Source organism: Cinclus cinclus, chromosome Z (genome assembly GCF_963662255.1).
Source record: "Cinclus cinclus chromosome Z, bCinCin1.1, whole genome shotgun sequence".
Taxonomy (NCBI): domain Eukaryota; kingdom Metazoa; phylum Chordata; class Aves; order Passeriformes; family Cinclidae; genus Cinclus; species Cinclus cinclus.
In genome coordinates this window covers 57,259,671-57,287,660 of record NC_085084.1, presented here as the reverse complement: position 1 = coordinate 57,287,660, position 27,990 = coordinate 57,259,671, and the positions used below count along the sequence as shown (strand labels likewise).

Below are 27,990 nucleotides of genomic sequence, written 5' to 3'. Positions count from 1 at the left end.
TTTATTTATTTATGTTGAAATGCAGTACTATAATCACTTTTCAGATATGTAGCTTTAATACCATCTTCCTATTTTTCTGTGAAGAAATTGCTCTGAGATATTCTGATTTTCTCCAAATCTTCAAACGTGAGTGGTCCTTTTGGCAATTCTAGCAAAGTGCTCTGCGTGTCAAGTATGTTCCCTGCTTCACCTTAAAAAAAAGAAAAAAAAGTCAATTTCCTCAGCCTTATAGCTAGAAAGCAAAGGAAGGGGAAAAAAAAACCTTAAGAAAAGGATTTAGCCATTTTTGTTTGGACCATATCAGCAAAATAGCAAGTCATAGCTATGTGTTTTACAAGCAAGCTGATGTCAATATATCCACAAGGTTGTCTCTCAGGAATTTTTGACTGGTGAGGTAATTGGAAATGTTAGAAGAAGGCTGATCAGACATACACATGAAGGTGCACATAAGCTTTAACAAATAAACTTGTATGCAGCGTCACAGATGTACCATATTTGGATACAATTTTTCTTCGTGCCTCAGGACTAGCCTAAAAGGTGTCAGAATGCAGGCAGCATGGGATTTGAAGAAGAACTGGCCAAAACATACTGCTCACAAGATTTCCTATGACAGCTGCCTAAACATAAAGCATAGCAGGAAAAAGTTGTAGGGTGCAGAGTGTTCTGGGTAAGGCTGGAATGAAAACATCTAGGACAGAGAATCCAAAAAACAAAGATACAGACTGAACACCATATATAGGTTGTGGTGGTCTGATTTTGATATAAGAAGAAATGAAGATTAGGGAAAGAATGCATTTGTTTTGGCTGATGCCATTTGGCATAATGCCAACAATCTTTATCTATGCGTTAAATCCCAGCTTCATCATCCTTATAGAAGTGGTTCGAAACTGCATCTATGTGTGATCAGCCTGACTGAATATTGCAATGCAGTCAAGACTACAGCCATTCTACAAAACAGGTCTGAGTGCTGACATCTCTGAACTGTAATTTTTATAGTACTACAGTGCCTGGGACCATTGGCAATACCCAGCACTGGTTACCACTCCCATGTCAGTCATATATTTGCATATAGCAAATTGCATATTTGCAGTCAGCTATATTTGCATATAGCATCTGATTATGAAATAGTAAGAGATCTTGGGGACAGAGACACAGATATGCAAATTGCTATGTCTGTCCCTCACATGTACTGCAGGACATTGCCCCACTCACTGCTCGGGACACAAGGACTCAGCTATCTAAATCTTGGAAAAGGTAGCCAACAGTTCTTCAATTGCTTAGTGGAGAAGTTCCATGCAATTAGAGGCTGGCTGTAAAATCCATCCCTCCTCCAATTATTTGTGTGAAAAACACCAGCAGTGTGTGCCTGGACTGGGAGGAAAAGCAAAACAGCAAAGCCAAGAACACAGACAGCAGGTCAATGACTGATTCTTTGTGTCCTCAGAAGTTTAGAAAAGCTAGCTTGATGGCTGCTCTGACATACCCAAAAGATTAGGTCCTGATACTCAGCCCTGGAAACTTAGGGCTTTCCAGCAGCACAAGCAGAGCTCAAAACAGGTATTTCCCATGTCTTCAATTTTAACTAACCCAAGCTATAAAGCAAAAAACCACAAAAACCAAAACAAAACAACAAACAAAAACCCAAACAAAAACCCAAACAAACAAACAAACAAGCAAACACCCTTCCAATAGTTCAGTGTAGAACAATACTAAAATAATGAGGTAATTTTTGGTCAAGTAGGGACAAACTGCCTAGTGAAAGAGAAACAATGAAACCTTCAAGGGGTATGAAAATATTCCAAAGGATGAAAGGCAGCAGATACAGACCTATGGGGTCAAGGTGGTTCAGATATTAGGTTCACTGTGCAGCACAGAAATGCAGATTATTTTAGGTGAGGGAATTGCCTATGTGGTTGATGATACGTATATCCTGGAAGAAAGAGACCAATTAAAGAAAGAACAATAAAAGGAATGGTGCATAGGTACATTATTACACCAGAAAGATCAAGCATGGCATACACCAATGGAATAGACAAACAGAGAAGTGGTTGCAATAGCATAGGAGGGAACATGGGGTTTAGCTGAGTATTTAGAATAAGAATGGTGGCTGTGGGTCAATTGTGTCATAAAACCTTCTCTTCAACTCTGCAATTTTAACCATAAAACAAAAACGAACTCCTGAACCTGATTTCCAGACAGATTCATCCAGGCTCTTCCACTTCCTTTTAATCTAGTGCTGATATTGGTAATTAGTTTAATTTCCTTCTCTTACTTTCCTTTATCTTATTCTGTAAATAGGATCTGTAGACCCAAATCTCTCAAGACTTTTTACAAAGCTAAACAAATTAATCACTTTTTTCTATTGCAAGGCAGCTCGTTACTCCCTAATAGTTCTAGCTCTTCTTTATAATTCCAGATTCCCTTTACAGAAGTGATTTAAATCACATGTAAATTTCTACAGGAGTTATTCTTTTTCTGCACCTTCCCATCTGTTCTCTGTTTGTACTAAGGTTGTGAAATATGAATCCCCAGGGATATTCAAAAGCCTTTTGGACATTTTCCTGGGCAACTGGCTATAGATAATCCTGTCTGAGCAGGGGCCTTGGACAACCTTCAGAGATCCCTTCCAACCTCAACCATACCGTTATACTAGGAAAACTCACTTGATGTTTCTGACTTTGCTCAACTCTCAGTTTCATCACACTGTTGGATTTTCAGCCATTCTGTGATCATTGGTACATTTAAATTTTCCCTTTTTCTACCATTTCCATCTGGTGAGCTGTGGTGGTAGAAATCCCTATTAGTCCCTAGTTTCCTGCTGGCATTATTAAATTGAATCCTATTTTGTCTCATTTTTTCAGACCATCAGCTCTTCTTGCACTACAATTTATGTCTTCTCTCTTGATGAAGTTAAGTTTGTCACACAAAGATTGGGTTAGGATAACCTACTCATAATTTCAACTACAAAACAAATGAATATCCATACCAAATCTTGAAGAATACTGTTGTTAACCCTGTTGAAGCCTAACCTTCCTTTTCTAACACAAAATTTGACATAATTTCTTTGCCCCCATGCTCCCCCGTCTACTAATTTCTATGTCTTTCACACTAACTTAATCTTTAGGTAATACCACTTCAAATGTTTTCACAAAATTATACTGCATCTACCACAGTTATTTTGGGAAAAAATTCTGGAAAAGACAGACTTAGTGTGGCATATTCCATTTATTTTCCATATGGCTCCACAGTTTCTCTTCTGCAAAACGTTTTCACAAGCCCTGTATACTGCTGAAGGTCTCCTAATGGACCTGAAGTGATGAAGATGGCTTCCATTTGGAAAGCAGTAGGATACCACATTGGCCCTCTTCAACCTATACAGGACCATGTGGTACACAATCAACACATTACATACAAATCCTAAATTCCAAGTGCTAATTTTGCTCTGTGTGTACTAATCTCCTTTTCAACACTTTGATTTCCAAGAACTATCCTTTCTTCCTTATGTTTATATGACTCTTCATATTAAAATCCAAAGAAGTTTGTTTAATGATGTTGAGGAAATGTTAACAAGTATACATTGCTAAAAGTGTATCCAAATGTATTTTCACCTACATGAAGCAGGAACTACAGCAGATTTTGTCTAATTAACCTACCACTATTTCCAATGAAGCATACAGAAACCTAAGTGTTAGATCTGGAGGCTAAATATGAAGAGCTGAAACAGATTTTTATTTTGTTTCAATATGGTTGTGCCAGTAGCAGACAAGATAACCAAGCTAGTTAACTAAGACAGTTTGTGAAGGTGGCAAGCCACAGCCAGATGCTCTCTTCATTTACAGTCAACACTCACTGAGCCAGTCTCCTTCACCAGGAATCAGAGTTAACATAAATGCATCTCCATAAACTTCAGCACAATGTATATAATTTAATCACATAGACAAGGGGCAACTATGAGGCAAGACCCCACTTTCATAGTGGGGTCTATAAGTGACCCCACTCAGCTTTCTTCAGTCTTAGCAGGACACTGCAGTAAGATCATCACCTGATGACTGTATTTGGTTATGAAGGTGTAAGGCCATGATTCATGTCTTTATTCCTTTATCTTACAATCCCTAACCCTTTCCCCAAAAAACAGCCTCGGAGTGGAACACTGAAGGAAATCACTAGATCTGTCATTTTTCCCAAATACGTAATTCTTATATCAGCTGTATTTATAACCTTAGCATTCAAATATTTAGAAACAAGAGGAGAAAATGACAGTCTTAACTTAAAAGAAATGTAAAACTACAGTGATCACCCCTGACTAGCAAAATATCTGATTTTAACAGAAAGGAAAAAATCAGACATAATATTTCTGTCAAAAAAACCAAACCAACCAACCAACCAAACAAACAAAAAAACCAAACCAAAACAAATATATATTACAAGTTTTCTCCCAGCCATTTAAGAACCGTAACAGGTTATCTGGAGCTTGGTTCTATGTGAGAACAGAACAGATTTATATACCTTTAATCCTTTGCAACAGTGTCCCATATCCCATATCATATTGATAGCAAAATACAAAGCTTAAGGGAAGTATTGGCAGTAAAACTGCTGGGTTCTTCCTTTTTACTGCTCTGTGCAAGAAAAAAAATAAAAAACTATTTAGGATATTCTGCACATTAGCACTGTTACTTTAGGCTGACCTTGACTGTCTAGGACTTGTGTATCCTTCTAAAATCTCTAATCAAAGAACAAGTCTTAATTTCCTCAGAAACATTAGTCTTCTGTTTGCCTTCTTTCTCAACCCAAAAGTATTTTAAAAATGCAATAGCGATTTTTCAATATATCTAAAACATATGGGATAATCTAACTCGTTTAGCATGCATGTGCAGTCACATATACCCAGCCACTGGCAACATGTAACAATGTAGATTCTATGTTCAATACCAAATGCATCTGAATCTACAGAGAACTGATAATACATAAGGTGCACTAAATCCTCACTAGGTACACAAAAACCACAAGTATTTCCTATGTTCCCTCTAAACATGTTACAGCACATGAAAAACATATTATCAACCAAAAGTACTGGTTGTTACAAATTGGTTACAAGTTCTTCACCACGCAATATAGCTAATAAAGCTAGGCTTCTTTTCCCTTTGGGTCAGTTGATTCAAATTTACGTGAGTAGACTTCAGAATACATCCATTTGTTCACTGCATTTATAAAATCCAGATGGAGGATATGCTACATACTAAAGGTTTATTAAATGTCAGTACAGACAAGAAAATAGCATGGCTTTTAAATACTCTCTCCTCTTCCACAAACAACTTTTACTTTACACTGGACTTTTGGTACTTCAGATATATAATTTTATTGCCAGCTCATGTCTCTGCTTTTAAGTAAATCTACAGTACAGACATAAACAAAACAGATTCACAAGCAGACAGAATTCAGAGTCCTTTTGTCATTTGATCAATCTCTGAGCAATTAGTGGATTAAAAAACCCTAATTGTTGCAATGCAAAAGCAAGATCCATCTTGAAATAGAAATATATAATGCAATACATTTGTATTTTCTATTAGGGAGTAAACTTCATACCCAGTTGTTAAAACTACAGCAGCAAGTCCAAAAAATGTCCCAAAATATTTGAGAAATTCTCATGTCCAAGCAATCTGCATGATTGTTTGTCTCTATTATCAGGTTCTGCAGTACTAGTTGACTTTCCAGCTATAGAAGGAAGACAGGTTAAACAAAATTAAGTCATCCATTTATTTTAAAGATTCACTCAATCTCTCAGTGGTCTATAAATCCAAAACACTAACTAAGAAGGCAATCTTTCATGGCTTTTGATTGCGAACGGTCTTCTTCAGTAATAGTTTATACCAAGAAAAGATTTAGGTCAATTAGCAAACACTTTCATGCAGTGTTTTTCTAACTGTGCTTCTCAAGGTCCAGACAACCAAAACTGGTTGTTAAACAGTTGTTTAACTGTTGTTAATCTGCAGTGTTAGGTTTTGAGTGGTACCCAAGTCTCAGCGGGACCCTCTAGATTAAGATTCTCTGATCTTTGCATTTCCATGGTGATTCATAGAGTACCTGTTTTCCCAATTCATTCTTCTTAATACTAATTTACTTGTACAAATTTTAGAATCTTTCTTGACACCTCCTTGACCTTTAAGGATTTCCTCTTCCTCATGATGCATCATAAAGATAATAACTTTTCTGCAACACCACAGTTACAAATATAGAAAAACACTGTGAAGACAACATATCTTTTATAGATACTGAATATATATCAAAAGTCCACACGGAAATACTTCTGTAACTAAAATTAGAAACAATAATGTAAAAAGTACAATCTAGTCAATATATTCACATGTCCAAGCAGAATTTTCTATGGTACAGAAGAATTAAAAACCAGACTATTAGATTTATTTTTTTATTACATGTCCCATCTAAACCTACTGGTACATTTCCATTAAGTAAGGTAAGTTCAGTATTTCTCAGAAGTTTTTCTCAACCATACAGAACACAAAAAGAATTTTCTCCTTAGAGTGATGAAAAAGTAAGAATTGTGCCAAAAATAAGCAGTCTGAAACCAGAGTGGAGAAGTTAGTTAACAGAACAAGTAGTCGTCTTCTTCACAGCAAAGTTTTTAACTCATATTTTGGGGAAAAAACTGAGTTCCTGGATTTGTATGGATAGGCTAATGAAAAGTTCAACAAGGTAGAAGAAACAGAATACCAGCTGCTTAAAAGAGTGTATTCTAGGGAAGAAAGAACAAAGAGTGAATTCAGAAAATTATCTTCTAATGAATCTCTAAAAGTAATTAAATATGTTATTTTCTCCTGCTTTCTAATTCAAGAATAATTTAAAGGATTTGTAATTACTCAAGGTTTCCACCCATTTATTTATCTCCATTACCGTTGATTTAGCCTGAACAGAACAATTTCTGTTAAATTGTTACTAATTATTTCTTCAGACTATGTTGATCTTGCTGTCTTATTTACAAGTTCATTCAGTACCTAGATAGGTAGAAATAATTTTGAGACAGCATAATGAAAAAAGGACAGATCTAATTACATATAATTGTACATAGTAGGAAAAACAACATTCTCTATAGTCTCACAGTACTATTTCATCTGTTCCTTTTTCCTCAAGACTTGCATTGCAATTGTTGCTCTCACAAAAAATATCAACAGGCTTTACCTTTCTGATAGCCATATTTTCCAGATTTCTTTGTTTTGGGTCTGTTTTTTTTTTTTTTTTTTTTTCCAGAATAAGTAATTATCTAATGGCTGATAAACCACTTAATAAAATTAGATTTTATTTTGTCACCTACATGACAGTTGGAAATTCTAAAATAAACAAGTACACTGCCCATTAATTAGACCCATTTTGCTCCCAAATACCCTAAGCCTGGTAAATTGTTGAGGGCTGACGTGATAAGATAAAATAATGACATGTAATAAGACATTTAATGACTTTATTTTCATCTTCAATGTGATTATAGGTGTCGTTTCCACATATGTGAAAAGTATTAAGGGATCCTTTGTTTGCCTGTCAGCACAGATCCACAGTATCACCCTAAATGAGATTCAATTTGAAGAAGCACATGGTAAGGAAGTGGGACAAGGACACGCTGATGAAATATAGGTCATGCTAAAAGGGAACAACAGAGAAGAAGAAAAACAGACAATTTAAAATGAACAGTGTTTAGAAAGACGTAAGCACGGCATAAAAAGAAGGCTATAAGTTCAAACTTACAAAAGTAAACTAAAGGGTTCTAACATGATTTCTTTAAAAATAAATACACACAGACAGACACACACACACACAAAAATCCCCAAAAAAAATCTCATCAAAAACCCCTTCACACTTGTTATACTTTGACAGCTCTTTAAAACCCAAGTGCTGAAAGAAAAAGATAAGTCACAAACAATAAAGTCAAACAAACACCATCCTGCAGCAGACTGTCATATCAAATTCCAGAAGCCCAAGGGTACTTTCATGTACATCTACAAGTAATTCATATAAATAACCTACTATAATTGAAAACAGCTTGTTTTCTATATTATAGACAGCAATGAGATAACATTATCAAACATTTTTCGTATTCTTTTCTAACTAGATCTTTTTTCTTTCACTTGAGAGAAACAACCCTTAACTTTCTCTGTCCTAAAACAAATGGTGGAATGAAAATGTATAGAAAAATGCCGGTAATTCCTTTCCTTTGATTAAAATTCTTCCACATAGATGTAAAATTTTAACCAGATAAAACACAATACTGCATTTAAATTAATTTCTTTTAAAAAAATATATGTGTTGGAGAATCTTAGAGATGAACATCCTCTGTGTATATGGGTAAATGTGACAGCCAAGAAACAAGAGTTTCAGAGGAATACTAATCCACAGAACACAGTAAAAAAGCATGTCTAGTGACATTTGGCTAAAAGAATAATTTAATTCTTGCTATAACTGAAGTTTCATTATATTACAACGAATAGTTTACAATACCTATTTTATATAACTTACAATATTGCATCCAGAAACTTACAATATAACATCAAGAAAGCCCTGAAATATTTTTGGGGATCCTAAGTAAGCTACAGTTCTGATGCATAGATTTGTAAACCAATTTTTATTTCATCATAATTTTTATCATAATTTATGCAGAGAAAACTTAGTAACAGTACCTGAACAAGTACTCCAAAATCCCTTCAAACCTATGTCGTTTTATGCCAAACCCATGATTACCTCTCTCAAATGACAGAAGATCCATTTGTTCTGTGCTCCTTTTTTCCAAAAAAAAATCTTCATTCATGCATTCCACTTCCAAGATCAGTTCCTTTACTCGTTAGTTTCACCTTGCTAGTTTCATATATATAGTTTCATCTTACAAAACAAAGGACTATAGTGCTGTAGCTGTTACACTTAGACTAAACCTCTTCATTACTCAGATTCCTGTTGTAATCCTAAGTGTTCTAAGTGTTCCAGGGCAATTCCACACTGACTCCACTGGATTTCAAATTCTCCTTAAGGAAAAGGAAAAACTGAGCAACCACTATGGCCAAAGTTGACCTACTGCATACTGTTTCACCACACAACTTAAACTTACCAGAATAACTGTAGAAAAACCAGTTTGGAGTACACCTGAGCTCTTTTCAGGGAGCTCTGTAGCCACTGTGTAGCCCAGAAGGGAACACCTCTCGGGCATATTCTGACAAAGCAGACAAAAGACAGGGGCACCTGCCTACCCTGTGCCATCAAAAACTGCTTTAGCATGTCCAGACCTGACATCTGATCAGTTAAATAGTTTTAAAAAGCAATGCTTTCTTGTAAAAGAGTATAAACCTTTAAATGAATTATGGATGCTCTAAGTATCAAAATTAAACATGGGCACTCAGGCAACTCCTCTGAACTAGTCTTTTAAAAATTCAAATAATTCATGAGCAATATCCTTATGCTTATCCATTTAACATGCCAATCTTAAATTAATATCTGGAGCTTGAGTAGTTTTGAATAACCAAGATATCCTGATGTGCTGGCTTTACACAGGCAAGCAACAACTGGTAGATCTTAAGGCAAAACCAATGCCTTAAGCAACTGCCTTAAGTCAACCTTAAACAAGCCAGGATTTGAAAACGTATGTATATAAGAAAAGACTCTAGAGTCTACCACAAAAAAATGACTTGAAATTAGATGAAAGAAAACCAAACCATGTTTGACTGCAGTTCAAATCAATATCCCATTTTCAGCTGTTAATTTCCTAGTATTTGTGTCTTATTTTCCTCTGCCTGTGTTCTATTGAAAATGTCAGTCACACTAGGATAGTGAAAGACTTTTGATCTATTAGCATGCAGATTTTATGAAAAATGCCAAGTCCTACTCTCTTTGGAATTATTTTTCAATAATTTTTAAAATTACTTCTTTTCTCATTATGGCAGAACAAAAGTAAGAATTAAGAACAGTAGGTATTCATTTTTACTGCAAACATTTTATAGAATTTTATAGGTAATTACACACACAAAAAAAGTGGATCATTCAGAGTTAGATGGGCTACTGTAGTTTATTCAAAAAGGTTTTATTAATGGGAGAAGTTGATTATTGAGAAAACAAGCCACAGGTGCACATTACACATATTAGGTGAACAACCATTCACCATCCAAGTGCCATGTCTTAGGGAATAAATTCTACTTCATTTTAAGTACACAAATAGCCCATCTATATAGCCATAAAATGTTCAGTAGAAATGATTTACATGACTATACTTGCACTAAAAACTACAGAAAAAGGGTCTCAATTGCAGCTTTAGCACAGGAGAAAGAGAGATACTATAATTTCCCTAGCCAGGTTGCTGTGCATAGCACAAGAGAACTGAAGCTGTGATGTGGATGCATGGGTGAACATCCAAGCATGCTTTTCAATTACTTGCATCCTATAACAATCAGACTATGATTTTATAGACACAGTTAATATCATAATTTAAAAAGTGATAATAGCAACTTCTATATTGGCAAAAAATATTGATTGCATAATTTTTAAAATTAAGTATAGTATTCCAAAATAAATGGGTACTAGTAGCAAGTGACATTTTAAATTTTATAACACTCTCAAGAGGGCCCAATTAGAAATAACTTTCTCATTTTTTCTTTATATATAGCTAGTAGTTTCTCAGCACTGTGTGAGCAACTGTAAGGGCTGATTGGGATTTTGAAGTCTGCCACATAGAAACTGTTATAGTAAAAGGAAATCAATTTTACAAAATGAATCATGACAGATGAAGAGAAGTGAGGCACAGAGGGAAAAGGTCAGTTACTGTGAAATTGATAATGCTAATAAACTAGTCAGTGGTAACCATCCTTATCATTTCTCCTGATTATTCTTCAGACTGCCACAATGATGTCAAACCACATGAAAGAGCATTTATACCATCATTTCATTGATTAAAATCCAGTGGGAGAAAATTCTCATCTGAAATAATTTAATCGACTTTGACAACTTGGAAAAAAAAAAGAAAAAAAAAGCCTCTCTGGATTACAAGCCACATCTCACTAGACTAGAAATTTCTCATACTTTAGACTCTTAGCTTGTGTTCTCTCTTCCATGTTCAGATGCTGTAGCTGGAATGGATGCTACTTTGGTTTTGTACACCCAAATGGGATGAAAGGTGGTGTACAAATACACAATAGAAATGAATAGCAGAGCCAGTGCAAAATGCTCTCTTCTTCACTGTCCACATCTATTAAACATAATTTTGTGTGTGCCTATGTGTCTGTGGGGAGGAAGACACTGTAATCACCCACCCCTCCACAGAGAGTCAATTTGCAACCCAATATGCTTAATGGCTCTCCTGGGAGATATGCTCTTTTATCCAACCTGTCTAAAATACTGGGCAGGACAAACACTTAGCTTGAGAGCAGTCATGGCAGTAGTAAATCTACAGAGAACATATTTAATGCCACTAAGACATAATTACACTGACATCCTGGTAAACAGATATTCAGACAGGAAAGGAATTAACTACCTGATAAGAAATAATCAGATAAACACCATCTCTGCTTAAGTAATGAAACCCACTATCTAAATCAAAGAAAACTGAAACTTGGAGAAACTTTCAGAATACCTTTTCACTTGTGTTAATAGAGCTCTTCAGTTTTACAGGTAAATACATCTGTTATACACCATGGCTACTCCGCCTATAATAGGTTATTTTCACTTACAGTTTTCAATGTTCAGACCCCATGAAAGTGCTCTTTTAAAAAGTAATAACTTACAACTTTGGAGCACTCAGAGGTGCAATGAAAAAGAAGGCTTAAGTTTAAAAAAAGTGACAATCACACATACAAAAATCTGCAAATCCCTTCCAAAACATGCATGAAAGTTAGTGGCTAGATAGTACAGTTACATGTGTCATTTCATCAGAAGATGAAAGATTCAAAGCTCATGTGACTTATCCTCAGTGTCATTCTTTCTAATCAATGGGTAAAACCAGAAGCTACAGGAAATGGTTGGCAAAAATAAATGAAAAATAGAATAGTGACACCTACCTCTACACTTCCATTGTAAGCCATCAGAGTGTAATACAGAGATGACAACTTAAGATGATCACACCGTGTCTACTTGGTTCTATGACCAGCATGCCCACAGACATTCCGAAAATGGGCCTCTAGATCAAACAAAGTTAAAATAAATCAGACCTAAATGTTTGATCCTGCTGCTTCAAAGCTTGTTTGCAGATATTTCTCACATCTAGTACACACAGAAATTAAAATTATTAGCACTGCAAAAAACTGCACTCTTTAAAATCTTAAATCATCCCCATGCAAAGATAGATTACAAATTATTTACAAGGAAAGAGCTATCAGAAAAAGAAAAGGGTCTCCACAAACCAGAATGCAAACTGCATTGGAAAAAAATCACAAAATATTCTGGGCTGGAAGGGATCCAAGAGGCTTGAATCCCAGCCCTTAACTGAATGGTCACAGATCAAACCCATGACCTTGGTGTAATTAGCACCAACTACTTTATACTCCTTTTGTTGTCAATAAGGTACTGAAATTACACTCTGTGTAAAGAGAAAATAATATCAAAAGCCCTTAAATCCATGTGAGATTTTGTGCTGCACCAAGGACAGACTCAATCTAATGGGCAAACCATGAAGGTAAATATTCTTGGCAGTAACCCAGCATTCATACTTTTTTTTTCTATGTGGCCTTTAGGCAACAAACATGCAGCAGAGTGCAGAAGGGCGTCTACCACCTGCATTTACTAGTCTTATCTACAGAAGTAAATGAAGTTTTTAGGTACTGTTACCTGTGTTCAGAATTCTCAGAAGTTCTATACAGGTTTTAAGAGACAAACCAAAGTCATTGAATAGCCAGTTATGTAAAAAGCAGGGATCAGTGCTGTAGGAATAATAAAATAGATCAAGATGTAAAAAACTGTTTATTTTACAATATCAAGTAATTTTAATATCTGAGTAATAACTGAATAAGAGTTTTGTTCTTTTTTCCCAAAAACCTTTCAGGAAATAGTATTTCGCAGAAAGCAAGTAAAAGATCAAATTTTACTTCAGTGGACTTAACGAAATACTAAAATGATAGGTTTGCTCAACTAAGAGGAAAGGAATTATGGTAAGATTGTGGTGTCACAGGAAGAAGCTTCAGAAGTCATTTTTTCTTAGGAGTCAGTTAACTTCTTCAACAAATTGAGACTAAACATATAAAGGTAAGCTGGAGATGCAGTGCCAAGCAAGACAAAATTTGCAAGCTGCATTCACAATGATCCATTCTAGAAAATACTGGTATAATTGATTTGACTGAATAAATTAAATTAATATTTGTCTCACTAATAGCACAGCAACCACTCTGTTTTGCATCTTTTGCAGGTAGTCACTGCATATTAGAAATAGCTATTAAAATCTGTTCTTTGTTAACCACTTAATTTATTTCTTTACAGTGATCAGGCAAAGTATACAATCTGTCAGCTAATACCACTGAAACTGGCTTTTTTTCCTGCAAGACAGATGGTTCTAATCTTCTTCAGTACAGATATCATTTATCTTGTTTTATTCCATTTGATGCACAGAAACTAATAAGGCTATAGAATTGTTACCAGAGAGCATTTATTTCCCAGAATTAAGCCCAGATCACCTAAGGGGCAAAACAATTTATGTAATGCTTCAAGACAAATGCATTAGTGATGTCATAAATGCTACTAGTACCTTGTCAATAGAAAACAAATCTAGCTATTTCCCACCCCAAAGGGAAACAGATGGTAGTAATCTGGAAAGACAAAGCTTGCTTACATTTTACTTCTCAAGAAAGAAAGGGAACAGTTGTTTTCATTTTAATAGAACTAAAAAAAAAGTCCCTTTGACTAAATTTCACTGAAAACTTTGGGGAAGAAAAGGTTAGGAATTTAGAAGACCCTGGAAAAAATGACTCAGTGTCTGAGACATTAAGAGAAATTAAATTTTTCAGGTATCATCACAGAGGTGGTTGATCTTTTACTAACAAAGATAAGGTGACAAATCTGTAGATGGAAAAATGTCATCACACAGTTTTATTAGGCACAGGAAGGACTAAAGAAACACGTGTCAGTACTTTCCTTTTTTTATCAGTGAAAGTGAAGAAGCATGGGAAAAGTTTTCTTGTTCAGAAACTCATTGGCATTTTAACATTAGCTTTTTTCTCTGCCAAGAGTCAAAACAGGACACGTGCATTTCAAGCAACACTTAATTTTATAATCAATTGATAAATAATTGATAGTATTTTCACTAAATAATGGGCTAATTTAATTTATTAAGGAAAAACCAAACAAATAATAACAACAACAACAAAAAACCAACCAACCAAAAAACACACAAACAAACAAAACAAACAAAAATCAGAGCCCCAAAATTATATTTGTAAATATAATCATCTTTGGATAAAAGAGACATCATCTTACCCCTGCCCTTACTCATACTTTCTCATACTCTCTTTTTCATTCCTACTTTTAGCTCATTACTCAAAAGGAGTCCCAGGATAAAGGAGCAGGACATTTGCAAGACACAAGTCCCTACCAAGAGCAAACAAGAGGCTTATGAGGTGCAGGGCCAGGAACTGGACATGATGATCCTTATGGGTCCCTTTCACTCAGCATATTCTAGGATTCCATTAATTCCTTTTACCAATTTAAGATCGAGTACTAGGTACTAGGCATCAAAAAGACATTAATGTTTTTGTTTTTCAAACGTTTTGGGTTTTTCTCATCCAATTTCCATTAACATTTTGCATTTGTCTTAAGAATGTGGCCAAGTGTCTAGTTTCTAATAAAATCCCCAGTGACATATCTTAATAGCACGTGTACATTCTGAATATATTTTTAATTTTAAGGAATTCAAAACTAATTGAGGAGAGGAGGTCAGAGGAGACTCATGAACTGTCTGATAGATAAACCAAGTTTTGCTCATCTCTCCCTCACAAAATTCCCAGTATCTACAGTAAAGGAAGTTCAGCAAAATACTGTGTGTAGAATCCATGGTTCAGTTCAAATATCACAAAACCATAACTTAAGGAAGGTGGGCATTTTTTACAAAAACAGTATCTTCTTAAATATGCAGGCACAAATACTGCTTGTACTCCATCTCTGCTAAATGTGTAATCTCATTTTTCACTTAAAGATCTGTTTAAAATGCTTCAGCTGTTTCTTTCACTATACATCCTGTCACATACTGCCATAGCAACTTCAGTTAGAAGTTTCTTAAGAAGTAAGAACTTCAAAAAGCACTAGAGAATTACCCAGATTATCAAACAGATTCCAAAAAGAAACAAATTTAAAGCCCCTGCTGGAAGGTTCAAACTTATTTCTTACTGGGAAAATACAAATGTTGTGACTTCTTTGTACATTTTGAAAAAGACATTGAGGTGAAAAGCAAACACTAATAATAAAAAGTAGCATAATTGAAGTTACAACATCTTGTTTCAAGATATACATGGGTGTCTGGATATAAACAGAAATATAGCCCTCTTCCACCTCTTATAATAAGTCTATATTTTTAAACTGTTTTTATGTTTTTATTTTAAAAAAATGGATGTAATTCAGTAGAAAGATATGGTCAATTAATAGGCATGCTATGGGGTACTTCTATACTTTCATTTCAGATTTAAGGACAAGTTGTTGAACATGAAGAGAAAACTGCCTTGTTACTTTCATTTATTGCTAATCAAAGCAAACTTCTTAAGGCAATACAATCCAGGCATGAAGGTAATGAAATCATGCTATGGTCTGCATCTAACCAAGCTGGGCTTACCTATGCTTTCAGTGAGTTTTTGATTTTTTTTTCCAAAAGCAGATACTTTTGTCACACACCCTCTATAACATTAAATTACATTCTACTGATAGTAATATTTGAACATTAGTACATAGGATGAAATAATATCCCAAAGCATTTTCTTACAAAACCGAGAGCTTTAGTGCCATTTATGGATATAGAAAACATTCAAAAGCAGTATCATGTCAAGCTGATTTGTGAATGCATGTGACATGACTTGTACATGCAGTGTAAAATGCATACATGTTTCATGACAGGCAGAACAGATGAAAGCACAGAACATTTGAAAACCATTTTCAGAGGTAATTTGAATGAACTAAGGAAGATGTTTTTTTCTGCAAGAGACAGATACATTTGGCATTTCTGTTTTGTTTCAAAATAAAATTTCACTTACAGAAGAAAATGTTGTATAATTTGTGTCTATGAAATGGCAGACTGTGCCTTCCTGCACTAGAGATGAGTTTCCCTAGCAGTGTTTTGTATTATCTGCCCACTTACTCCACTTTTAACTAACTGAGGAAGAAATGCCTTTAGTTTTTATTTCCTGTATTAATTTGCATCACTGCCAAGACTTCAAAAGAAGCTATTAAAACAAAGTGTGGGGGTTGGGGGGGGGGGGAAGGCTATGAAAGAGAAGGGGAGAAAAAAAAGAGAAAAATAAGGAGTATAAAAGTATCCACTGAGGTAGAGAACTATAGAGGATGTTCCATACCACCATCTGGTTCTCATTAGAATAGGATAATGTAGTTTTATCATGGCTCAAAATAGACCTAGATGATGTTAGGGACTCCAAAAGAAAGGAGAGATTTTAAAAACCAAGGAGAGATTTCCATGGATTTAAAAAAAAAAAAAATATACTACCACTGCAGTATCAAAACACAGAAAAACAAGCCCTTACTTTTCCAGAATTACTTGATCTTGACTTTTTTTGTTAGCCAAGGAGTATAGAATGTTTTCCATGCCCACACAGGGAGCATACATGGAGCAAGTCTATAAAGTCTCAAAGACAAACTGCTGTGAAAGCAGATCTGTGACTGTTTCCTGGCTATTCAATATTACCTGGGGAGAAGAACGCACTTTAAAGTCTGACATAGTGAAATAGGGAGAGAAGAGGGATGGCAGAAGGCTGGGATTGAGACTATCCAGAGATTCATGTTGTAGACAGGTTATAATAAAACACTTTTATTATTGGTAAATACAAGATCTGTCAGAAGTATATTATTTTTCTAGCCTGTTTATTTTCTTACAATTTTAGTGGCATTTTTAGTGGCTGCCATCAAAGATTAATTTGGAGGACTCTATCTTACTCCTGAAAGCAATGATGCTTTCCCACCAAGAAGACTATCTTTTTGTCTGGTAAGAAATCATCTTGCTGGGAAGGAAAAAAATCCAATAGTCTACCAAAAAACCCTCCAAATCACTCTGAACTGCAACCCCAAAACAACAACAAAACAATTATATGCCCTAAGCACTAACTACCCTCTTTTCTTTCAGTGATCCTTGGCTCCTCCTGTATAACTTATTCTTAAAAGTTATGCTTTTCAAGAATTTCAGTCCTCCAGTCTGACCCTGAAAGAGCCAGTCTGCTGTATTCTCAAGGCAATACTTTTCAAATGTGTTTTGCCTAAATAATGGTTATAACTTTCTACTGTAATTTCTGATTTCAACACACTTATGTATGTGCTAATACCGGATACATAATGCTACTTACAGTGTAAGGGAAATTTATCTGCTAATACAACAATATATATTACAAAACTCCCAAAATATACAGGAGATTGAACAATTCTTTTTCAGGTAGATTACTCCTACAAGCAAGATTTTTTGCTTTGTTTTTGCAATCTGACAGGCAGAGCACAAAGAGGCTTTAATTCCCGATTCCCTTCTCCACACCTTGTGATGTTATTTCTGTATCATTATCACTTAACATACATCTAAAATCTGTCTGACAGCTGTCAGTTAAAAGTTAGACCAAGTCACATCTTGTTTCAGCAGGTTGCTGTTGTGTGTGTGGTGCTCCGTATGAGTGCAGACATCAAACAGTAACTGCTCATAATTCTCAGTCTGGGAAGAGAGGTAAGAAAATCCTCTCTCACAGGATCCACAAAACACAGTCACAGCCTGCTTCCGTGGGAGTTAGAGCATCATAAAATAACTTGGGTTCAACCACAGCAGTCCGGCTCAGAACAGGGTCAGCTATGTGACTAGACCAGCAGACCAGGCTGCTGAGGGCTCTTATTCTGCTTTTTATTCTACACTGCTCAATTGCACTTGCAAGGGAAAAGGTTTCTCCTTACACTCAGTCTGAACTGCTCCCCAAATCCTGTTTCAATGTATACCCATTACCTCTCACACTTTCTGGCTGTGCTTTCTTGATTACTCACAGTTAGTGGGTGGCTGCCCTTGGATCCTTCACCCCAGAAGGAATCCCATTCCAGGTTAAATAAGCACAGCTCACTTGGCTTCCTTGCAAGAAGTGCTCCAGCTCTTGGCAGTCTTGATGGTCTGCTGCAAAAGCTGCTCTTTTACACCCACATTATTCTTGCACTGGGGAAGAAGGGGGGCAAAAGTGGATGCAGCACTTAAATGCATCTAACAAAGTACAGAAGACAACAAAAGATTTTTTCAGTCTACTGGCTTTACTATAGTTTATAAAGCCCTCATTTTTCCTTTAGACTCTCTCTTCTGTCAGGGTACACTGCTGACTTATGCCCTTGTTGCTGTCTTCCAGTGTACCCTGCATCTCTACAGAATTGCTCCCATCTGTCAGATCCCAGTCTGTGTTGAGGCCAAGGACCCTTAAATCATGTCAGTTTTCCTAAACTCCTTTATCCTTCAAAGCTCCTATGGCACCTCACCTACCAGTTTCCCAAGGAAGAGAAAATCCTTTCTCCAATGTCCAAGGTTTGCAACTCATCTTGCTACAATCAAATCTGCCTCTAATATTACAGTTCTCCCTTATTTGTAAATAACAAATTCATGTTTCATGGTAGTTTCATGGTAGCTGTCCTACCACATCTCAGTTATTCTCATGATGTTGCAGTACTATGACCAGAGACAACTCTTGTTCTTCCTGCTTTTTTCTCAGGCTGTGTGCATCAGGACTTGAGTGTGTATAGGCTTCCTTTCTCCAGAACCATCAACGCTGCAGAAAATTATTTTCTCATAAAATCTTCTGCAAGGACTAGATACATTCTAGACTTCTTGATTTAACATCTGCTGCAACAGCAAAAATGTTCCTATTGTGCTGCTGTAGTATAAACAATTTTTTTTAGAATGACAGAATGTGATTTATTTTTTGATTTAGAGAAAACACAGAGGTTTTTAATTTTCTAGAGTTTGGGACTTCTTTTTCAAAACCAGAGTGAAGTGCTCTACAACAGCTTAGAGAATTCTTTGTGCTCTATTTACTACCCTATTTACTTCATTTCACTAGGCAGGCCCCTATGCAGCACAATTTTTTCTTCCATTCTCTGACTGAATCAGTGCTTCTCTCCTCACTGCTTTTTTGTGAAGTTTTCCCAGAAATGCATCTAGGTGAAAAACTTCAATGGCTTGACAACATCAAGAGATGCACTTAAACCCTTGTTTAAATGTGTAACCCTGATTGTTACACATAAAAATATTAAAACAAATCAGTCTTTTCATCCATGCCTTTCCATCTATCACCTCGTAATAGAGAAAAGAGGGATACAACAAATGACAAAGTAATCTTCAAATCAGATCTCATTATTAATGGTGAAGCTGATATGAGAAAGAGCAAAACAGGTCAGTCAATATAGGATCCAGTGAAATCACCAATTATTTTTGGAGTTCTAATGAAAAAAATTATTTTAATTAAGTAATTGAACACTTATAGACTGAGATACAGCTGGAAAGAGTTACAAAGTATTTCAAATGCTACTAGGACTTAAGTTTTTTAGTTGTATGGACTAGAAACCGATGCTTACTATGCACAATTAGTCCTAAACACATCAAGATATCTCCATGTAATTCAACTCTTATAATACCACTGGAAAAGTAACCAAAACCCCTGTTACTAAAACAAAATCTCAGCATCCTCCTCTGCAAGGTTACCTTTCAAGTAGTGCAAATATGCTATACACAGGAAAATTAGGATAGGAATCAGTTTCCCCTGTGTAAAGTTTCCCAGGGAAAGAAAAGCAAAGCAACTTTTTAGAGGCAGAAACACTGTTGCCTCTATAAAAATAACAGCAGGAAGTAAACTAAAATCTAGCTGGGGTGTGGTGTCAGGTGAGGGAATGGCATAATACTGACTTGGTGGGATTCTCTTCAAAATTAAAGAAAGCATTTTTGATTCCTCTACATGTGTTATGAAACCTGGCTAAAATTTGGTGGGAGAGCTTAGACTTTCCTATGTCTCCACCCTAAATTAAAAGTCTTTTAAATTATGCTTAGAATATCTTTTACACATTACTGCGAGAATACTCTGAGATGCAAATTTAGTAAGCTCTGCTTTGTGCAGTCCTAGAATCAAATTCCCTAGGCAATAAATAAAAAAAATTAATCTGTGTTGTGACCTTCTACAATGATTTTGCTTCATAACACTCTATATAACACTACACAGAGTATACAAGGTTGTTTTAGTATTTTTTATATTATTTGAAGACAATGTACTTGTATTATGCACTAACCAAACTTAAGCCTGTCTTATCACAATAAAGTCTTAAGGAAGCATTACAGCATGTGAAGTCAGATAATTTTTTGTTTAAAAAGCAACCTGTCAGGATTCTTGACACCTGGCTCTGGACAGTAAGGTCACTGTCTAGAAGTATTAATAAGAAATATTTAAAGAGTTGTAATCCATACTGAGGCAAGCATAATCAGCCACAAACAATTTTGCATTCCTACTTGCCACTTTCAGATATGTATCTTTTTCCAGGCTGCCTTGTACATCTTAAAATGGCTTTCTTAGTAAATATTTATTGCAATAACTTTCTTAAGATATACATTTGGCATGTTAAAAAAGTAAGGACAAGGTCTAAAAGCCTCACTAGAACAGAAAGTACAGGACATAGCACTGTGACTAAAAAAAATGTACTAAATTCCTGCATTAATTGTGTTAAGAGGACACACAGAGCTCATAAAAAAAAATCTGCTATAACTACTCTGTGGCCTGCAGTGGAGACCTCCTCTAACTCATTCAGCCTCACTAAAAGCACTTTGCAAGGCCATATACTAGTCTTGAGCAGTTGATCTGATATATTAAAGTGTTTGAAAATAATTTTGCAAAACTACACTTGAAGAAGCAGGCTCATGATAAAAATGAAGCCTCAACAAACTTCTACCACAAACAGTCTCCCCTTGACACAGACTGGTATTTCATTCTGGAGCCACACAAAGACAATACAAAAAACTGGCAAGTCCTTCAACATCAAGGCAAATGGTTCAGTTTTTATTATTCTTCCAAAAAACATTAAGATACAATTTACAAGGCCACAATCCCTTCTTTTCAGAGTTATCCCAAGAAAGGCATCAAGAAAAAGCCCACACTCAACATCTTCAAATAATGTCTTATTCTGAAGTAGTCAAGCTGGTTTGGCTGTCCAGCACATATCAGAATGACTCTGAAACTGACTGAGCTCTAACATACACCAAGGTTTCAGATTTGGAGGGGTCTTTACCAACTTCTATCATTTTATTGCCTTCTCCTTTTTTTTTTGCAGCAGTCTCTTTCCAGCCTAGAATATTCCACATGAAATAAGTCAATCACTAAACAGCTTTGTATTTTTTCTCTGTTCAGAGGAGAGCATACACTTATTTGGATGTTGTTTGTTTTTTTTTTTTTTTTAATTTTTAAAGTGTTCTATCACAGAAATTAATAGCACAAAAATCTCATTCCAAGAACTTTACATAATATTATGACACTTGGTCATCTGCAAGGAGCAGGAGAAGTTAACAGGTTCTGACTGTCTCACCAATATCTACTGTGTTTCATTCCAGGTCTACCCAAAGGATAACTAGTTCATTTCTGTGCACTGTCACACCATCATTGCTAGAAGGGAAGGCATTCCAGGTGAAACAGTTTTTATGACTTCTTGACCCACATCAGTTGGCTTGGAGTGACAATTTTACTCTACTCCTTTAGCATCTTAATCATGGGACATATTCAGAACATTCAGAAACTATGAAAAGGTCCAAGAAGTTTTGATTTCACATGTTGTTTTGGGGTTGATTTCCATTTAAAGCAAATCAGTAATTCTGAATATCTTATAGTAAGTACACCATATTGCTTCAAATGCAAGCTTCTATTTTATTAATAAATATGATGGTTTTCAGAGAAAGATGGGTGAACTGATAGTGAACTAATCCAAGTCCCAGTATTTCAACATAATATATAAATGCTGTAAATTAAGTTGTTTCATTCTGGTCCTAGCATGATCTAACTTCTGCAAGTATTTCTAGTTACAATTTCTGTCTAAAGCAAATAAATGAGGTTATACCATTTTCTACAAATAGCCTCAAAGTCTAGCAGTAGACTCCATATCACAAGTTTTAGTCACTTATGGAAAAGACAAATAGCAGTCTTTCCTCTTCCCTATATTTTCCTTAAGCTTGAGGCAGGGCTATGTTCTTCCATCCCCTAATGACATAAAATTTAGTTCTCCCTGTGTCCCCACTGAATCTTTTACACCCAATTCAACTGTACACGTCATGCATGTTCAAAGGTGACTTTAAAATGCTTATATCCTCAAATGTCTATTCTATTTGTGTTAGATATTAAGTTCTATGACTTTAAGACTAGTTCCAAAAATGAAGAGAAAGAGAAGAGGTGCAGAGTTTGTTATCAGAGACTGCACTTGCTCCCCCACATCCTTCACACAGACTGTTGTCTGCAGTGGACAACAGGAGAGAGCTCTCCTTTGCTTTCAACTAGTTTTTAACTAGAGGAGGCAGAAGTTCCCTGAACTGGTGTTGTTTTGTTTGTGGGTTTTTTGTTTGGTTGGTTTTTTGGGTGTTGGGTTTTTTAAATTTGTTTTTGTGGGGGTTTTTTTGTTTTTTCCCCCTCTTTTTTTTTAAATTGTTTAAACCTGCTCTGGACTGAAAACCCAGAAGAGAACTGGGAGCTCACACCTGTGTACCACCAGGCCTGGCCTAAGCTGTGACATTTCCCAGCTGTGTAGGGACAGAGAACAGCCTTTGTGTAAATGCCCAAGTATTTGAGCTAGAACTAGCCAAGGCAAAGACTGACATTCTAAGTCTGCAGCTACCCACAAATGTTAGGCTGAATTCAAGCTCTTTCCCCAACTCTATTTGCCCAACAGAGAAGCAGCTCATGAAGCAAGCTTCCACTTTAATTTCACTATTAATCTGCCAAACAGAAAATCTTCTGCTATTTGGCTTTCCAATCCCACCTTGGGGGTGGGAGGAGCACCTCTGTGCAGGAGGGGAAAAGTAAAAAAGCAAAGATTTCTACACAAAAGTTGTGGTTGCAGCTAAGAAACATGTAACACAGCGCAGACAGAAAACTATGTCTACAAGCCCTGTGAAAGGTTGTTTTCTTTGAACAGTTAAGACTTATCCACTGCTTTATTATATCATCTTTCCTTATGCAATCTTTCTTCTCCTTACACAAATTTCCAAGGTCACCTTCAGAGAAGTTTCCTTGTGATCCTACAAGACCTACTATCTACAGGCTGCTTTATAAACAAGAATATGCCATCTACTGGCAATTTAGTAAATTGGAAGTTCACCCCTCACTACTTTAAACATTCTAAAATTTTAACCTGTGTTTAATTTAAATGCAAAACTAAAAGAATAAACTCCAGCTAAATCCTTCAGATTGCATTCCAGCACTTAGCATATAAATACTACGAGTATGTTACAAGATATTTAACAACAAATCATAAAGCCAATGCTATACTGTAGGTCTGCTTGGCACAACTTTCTCAACCCTAAACAAACTGTTTTTTCTTTTCCTCTGCTGCTATTTTCTTATTTTATGAGAGGGAATAAAATCCCTATGCCCTAGTCTGAAGTTTCAATTCGCTGCAGTTATCTTATTGAACCTGAAGAAAGAACTGTTTGAATTATTTTTTTTTTACTGTGATAGATTGAAACATGCTTAATTCACAGAGTATAAGATCCATTTTTTTAGCAACTCCATTATAACAGATTCACTTTAAAATAAAAACGTTTCTTAACACTGCAGTGTTAAGTGCTGTTCAGCAGCACAGCCCAACGTCACCACAAATGTACTTTTCAAAGTGGGTTTCCGAAAGTGCTTTCAGGGTCTGGCTACTTTAAGAATAGCTTCCGCTAGCACCACTGGTTAAGACAGACTGCTGAGGAAGTCCTTCGGCACAGGGAGCAGGTGCTGTGCACACCTGAGCGCGGCGCCCCAGGTAAGCGCGCGGGGCTGGCGGAGCGCCTTGAGCCCCGGGCGGAGAGCAAAGCTCGGCAGGCGAAGCTGCCGGCCCTGAGCCTGAGCCTGAGCCTGAGCCTGCCCCGCACCGCCGCCGGCCGGCCGGCCTCCCTGTTACCTGCAGCCGTATAAACTCCGGCTGCCCTTTCAGGCTGTCGTTCATGGCTTTCGAGAGGACGAACCTCACGGCGGGATGCCGGGGAGAGCCGCTCCCGGGAGGAGCCCGCCCCTCCGCCGCTGAAACTACCTGGTGAAATTTAAAGACACCCATCCCATGCGAAGGGACGCGCAGCGCTGCTAGGCTCGCCGTTCGGGTGCCGTGTGTCTAGGCAATACGTGTAAATCAGCAGGGAAAAGAGCTTAAAATGCCTTGGTCGCTCAACGCTTCTTACCTTGCTCTGCCTCTCGTCGTGTGTCAGAATGTTTTCATGGCGTCGTCATCCGTAATTACAGGCTGGCTTTGGAATCCAAAGAAACTAAATTTTCACGCTTAAAAATACTGACTCAGAAATCTATGCTCTTGTCAGCTGGCCTTTAGAAGAGGGCTACAAATAAGTGCCAGAATTACAGAACCACAGCATATTCTGAGTTGGAAGAGACCCACAAGGATCATCGAGTCCGACTCGTGCGGGAATGGCCCACACGGGAATTAAACCTATGACCCTGATAAGTTTAGCACCACGCTCTAATATCCAGAATTCTTTTGGCACTAAAGAGTATTCTCGTTCAGTTTTCCGACCTGAGTCTGTGGGGATACACAGCACATCAAACACCACCTCACAGTGCAATTTGAAATGTTGTCTTGTCTTTCCACAGGAATTAATGTTTTTCTGGAAACAGTCTACTCATTTAATCTGCTGACATCTTGACCTGCAAATTTTGTTTTTGCCAATACATATTTCCTAAATTCAGGCATTTTCCAAATAGTTTTGTTTAAAAAAATACTGAGAAGACAGCTGGCTTTCCATTTTCCCTCCATCCCCCTTTACTATTATTATTATTATTATTATTATTATTATTATTATTATTATTATTACTGCTACTGATAGAGAAAAAAATTACAGAAAAGTAAGGAAAAAATAATTACTTTTCTGTTGTGGAAACTTGCTTAGCATTTTTATTTGTAGTAAAGAACTTGAAGTAAAGAATTTCCAAGAACTTGAACTATTTTAGTGATATTTTTAAAATGCCTGTAACTTTTTGGAGTATTTAACAAGTATTTGATTTCTCTCCTGGATTTCTGATGCGACAGAGATCCGGGGGAGAAATTTCCTCCAATCCTTCAGGTCCACGCAAGATGGCACTCCTGCACTGGCAACTACTGACAGGCAGTCCTTTAACTAGACTGTCAGAGAGAATTGTGATTGATGGGTGCCTCACTGATGAATTTGTGAGGATATAATGTTCTATCAAGGCAGGTTACCAAAGATACCATCCATCTTCACCCACTGAGCCCTTTGCAACCAAGTAAACCGTTTTGGTCTGTCCAAATCTTTTCTTGAGGAGAAAGGTGTTTCAGAGTGCAGTAGACCTCTACCCTGCAGCTCTGGCAGACCTCTGCCTTAGAGAGACCTGCTTTCTGTGGAGTGGTTAGCATGATGGGACGGCAGGTTTCAATAATGCAGGGATAGATAAGGGACAGGTGCAGGGGCACCTGGGGAAACAGTATTGGTTTCTGAAGAAAGGATCTAGGATTTAAGAAGTAGCAGATTGAATAGAGGGTAGCTTCCATAGGGCAGAAGAATGTGCTGTGATTCTCGGCTGTGGAAGGGAGGATGGTTGGAGCTACATCAGGCTGCAAACACTGGCAGCAGCCCACCTGCAGCAGGGGCTGCAGCTCTTGCCTCTCTTTTTGTTGGGACCACTTGCAGCTCCACACATGAGCTGGATTCTGTGATTTCACTGATATTGTCAATATTCATGGCAGCACACCAGGGGGCATAGCCTCTCCTGTTCCGATTCAATATATTGCATGACGCTGTTAGATGGTCAGCATTTCTGAAGGTAGGCAGTGTACTCTAGTTCAGAAAGTTACAGGTATCGCTGCCATTACAAAAGACCCATGCACACTCATAAAGACATTTCATCGTAATGTAAATTTGGCAACCATTAGACAGGCAGTCATGTCTCCTTTGTTCTTGTCTTATTTTTAAAAATAATATTTAAATTATAAAGATGTATTTTCTCCACAAACAGCTGGTCCAAAAAGAATTGAACCTTGGAAATGTTGACTGTGATACCTAAAAAAACCCCAAAATTGGGTCAACTAAAAATGGAAATAGTTATAATTTGTGCCAATGCAGATATTTATTGGGTAATTTATTTGTGATTTTTACATGATGAAGAACACAGAAAGAGGAATAGAACTAGAACTAGAAAAAATATTTGAAAGGAAGCAAGTGTTCTTCCTCTTATCTTTAGATGTAATGCACTTGGATGCATCAGTTTGAATTTTACCATAATGATTTGTGTGTTAAAAAATTCATTATTCTCTTCAATTATATAATACAGATTGAGAAGGAAACATATCATGCTAGACACAGCCTGTAGAACTAGTATCTGGAAAGTAGGTTATATATGTATTAGTCTGCCTGATTGATTTTATTGAACTCAAAAAGATTATCTACAAAATTAAATTCCAATTATCTACCAATTAAAATAGCTGGTTTGAAAGAAATACAGACCAATGTCCTGAAATAGATCATTGTAAGATATTTTAACCCCATAACAACTAATTATTTAACTTGTGACAGTACCTCTTTTTTATTTTTTTTTCTTTTTTTTTACTTTATGTGAATGAAGAAAGGTTATTGCAGCATTGGAGATTTTCACCTATTTTTTTTTTTTGTTTTAATATTTGACTTGTGAAAATAGGAATTTTATGGAGGAAGAGCAGCTACAGAGCTAAAATAAACTTGTAGCTTTGACACAGCATTTTTTGTTTGGTGTAGGGGAAGTCCCTAAGTTATCTGGTCTTCTTAGTTAACTTGAAGTGTTTATCATAAACTAGAAGCTTCCACTTCATTCTGGAAATGTTTCTGCAGTCATTTTTTTGTTCTTACTGGAAAGAAACTTCACAGCTTGGTTCATGATTATTTTGTCTGGTTTCATGACTTTTTGTAACTCACGCACACCACATAGCTCTGTAAGTAAATTTGCCATTTACAAATGTCACATTTATTGCTACACTATTTGAAGCTCATTAAAATATGAGCTACCTCTGAGTCCTTTACCTGGGCTCCTTCCTGCCTGAGGCTTCTGTGCTCCTCTGTACCAGTGGAGATGGATCTCTGTTGGACTGATATTCCCTGGGAAGGGCCTGGAAGCATCAGGGACAGCAGACATTGTCTTTCTGGAGGCATGTGTAAGGGTGTGCAGAGGAGTTTTTGTTGCATAACCTAATACCTACATCCTTCTTTCTGAGGGACTCATATGGTTTTGGAAGATTTGAGCATGATTAAACTGATGGTTGTTAAACGCCTCCATATCAACGTGCAGTATCAACAGAACACCTGATGGCTTCCAGGTGGGGTTTCCTGTGGTTTTTCAACCACCTGATGGCTTATGGCCCATAAAACCATTAATGACATACTGCAGGTGGCAGTACCTGGTGCTTAGGGTGCAGAGAGCATAGTGGTTTGGGTATTCTTCCCCTTCTGAGACGTGTATGCTACCTTGGATCACAATTTTGCGTTTGATTTTTATTTCACCCTGTGAATATACTCATTATAGTATCCCATTTTTAAATCGGAGGTTTGTCTTTCAGAAGGCTCTTTAAGTGGCAGGGAACAGAGACAGT

At 36.6% G+C, this 27,990-nt stretch overlaps 1 protein-coding gene across 1 annotated transcript; it reads right to left on the bottom strand.

Annotated features, from left to right (window-relative positions):
• Positions 1-68: 68 nt before the first annotated feature.
• PLGRKT (plasminogen receptor with a C-terminal lysine) lies at positions 69-27,536 on the bottom strand. The gene is given in 7 exon segments (XM_062513950.1): positions 69-190; positions 4,507-4,616; positions 5,584-5,676; positions 5,678-5,712; positions 24,310-24,516; positions 24,815-24,936; positions 27,425-27,536. Coding segments are annotated over 7 exon segments (801 nt in total).
• Positions 27,537-27,990: the final 454 nt, after the last annotated feature.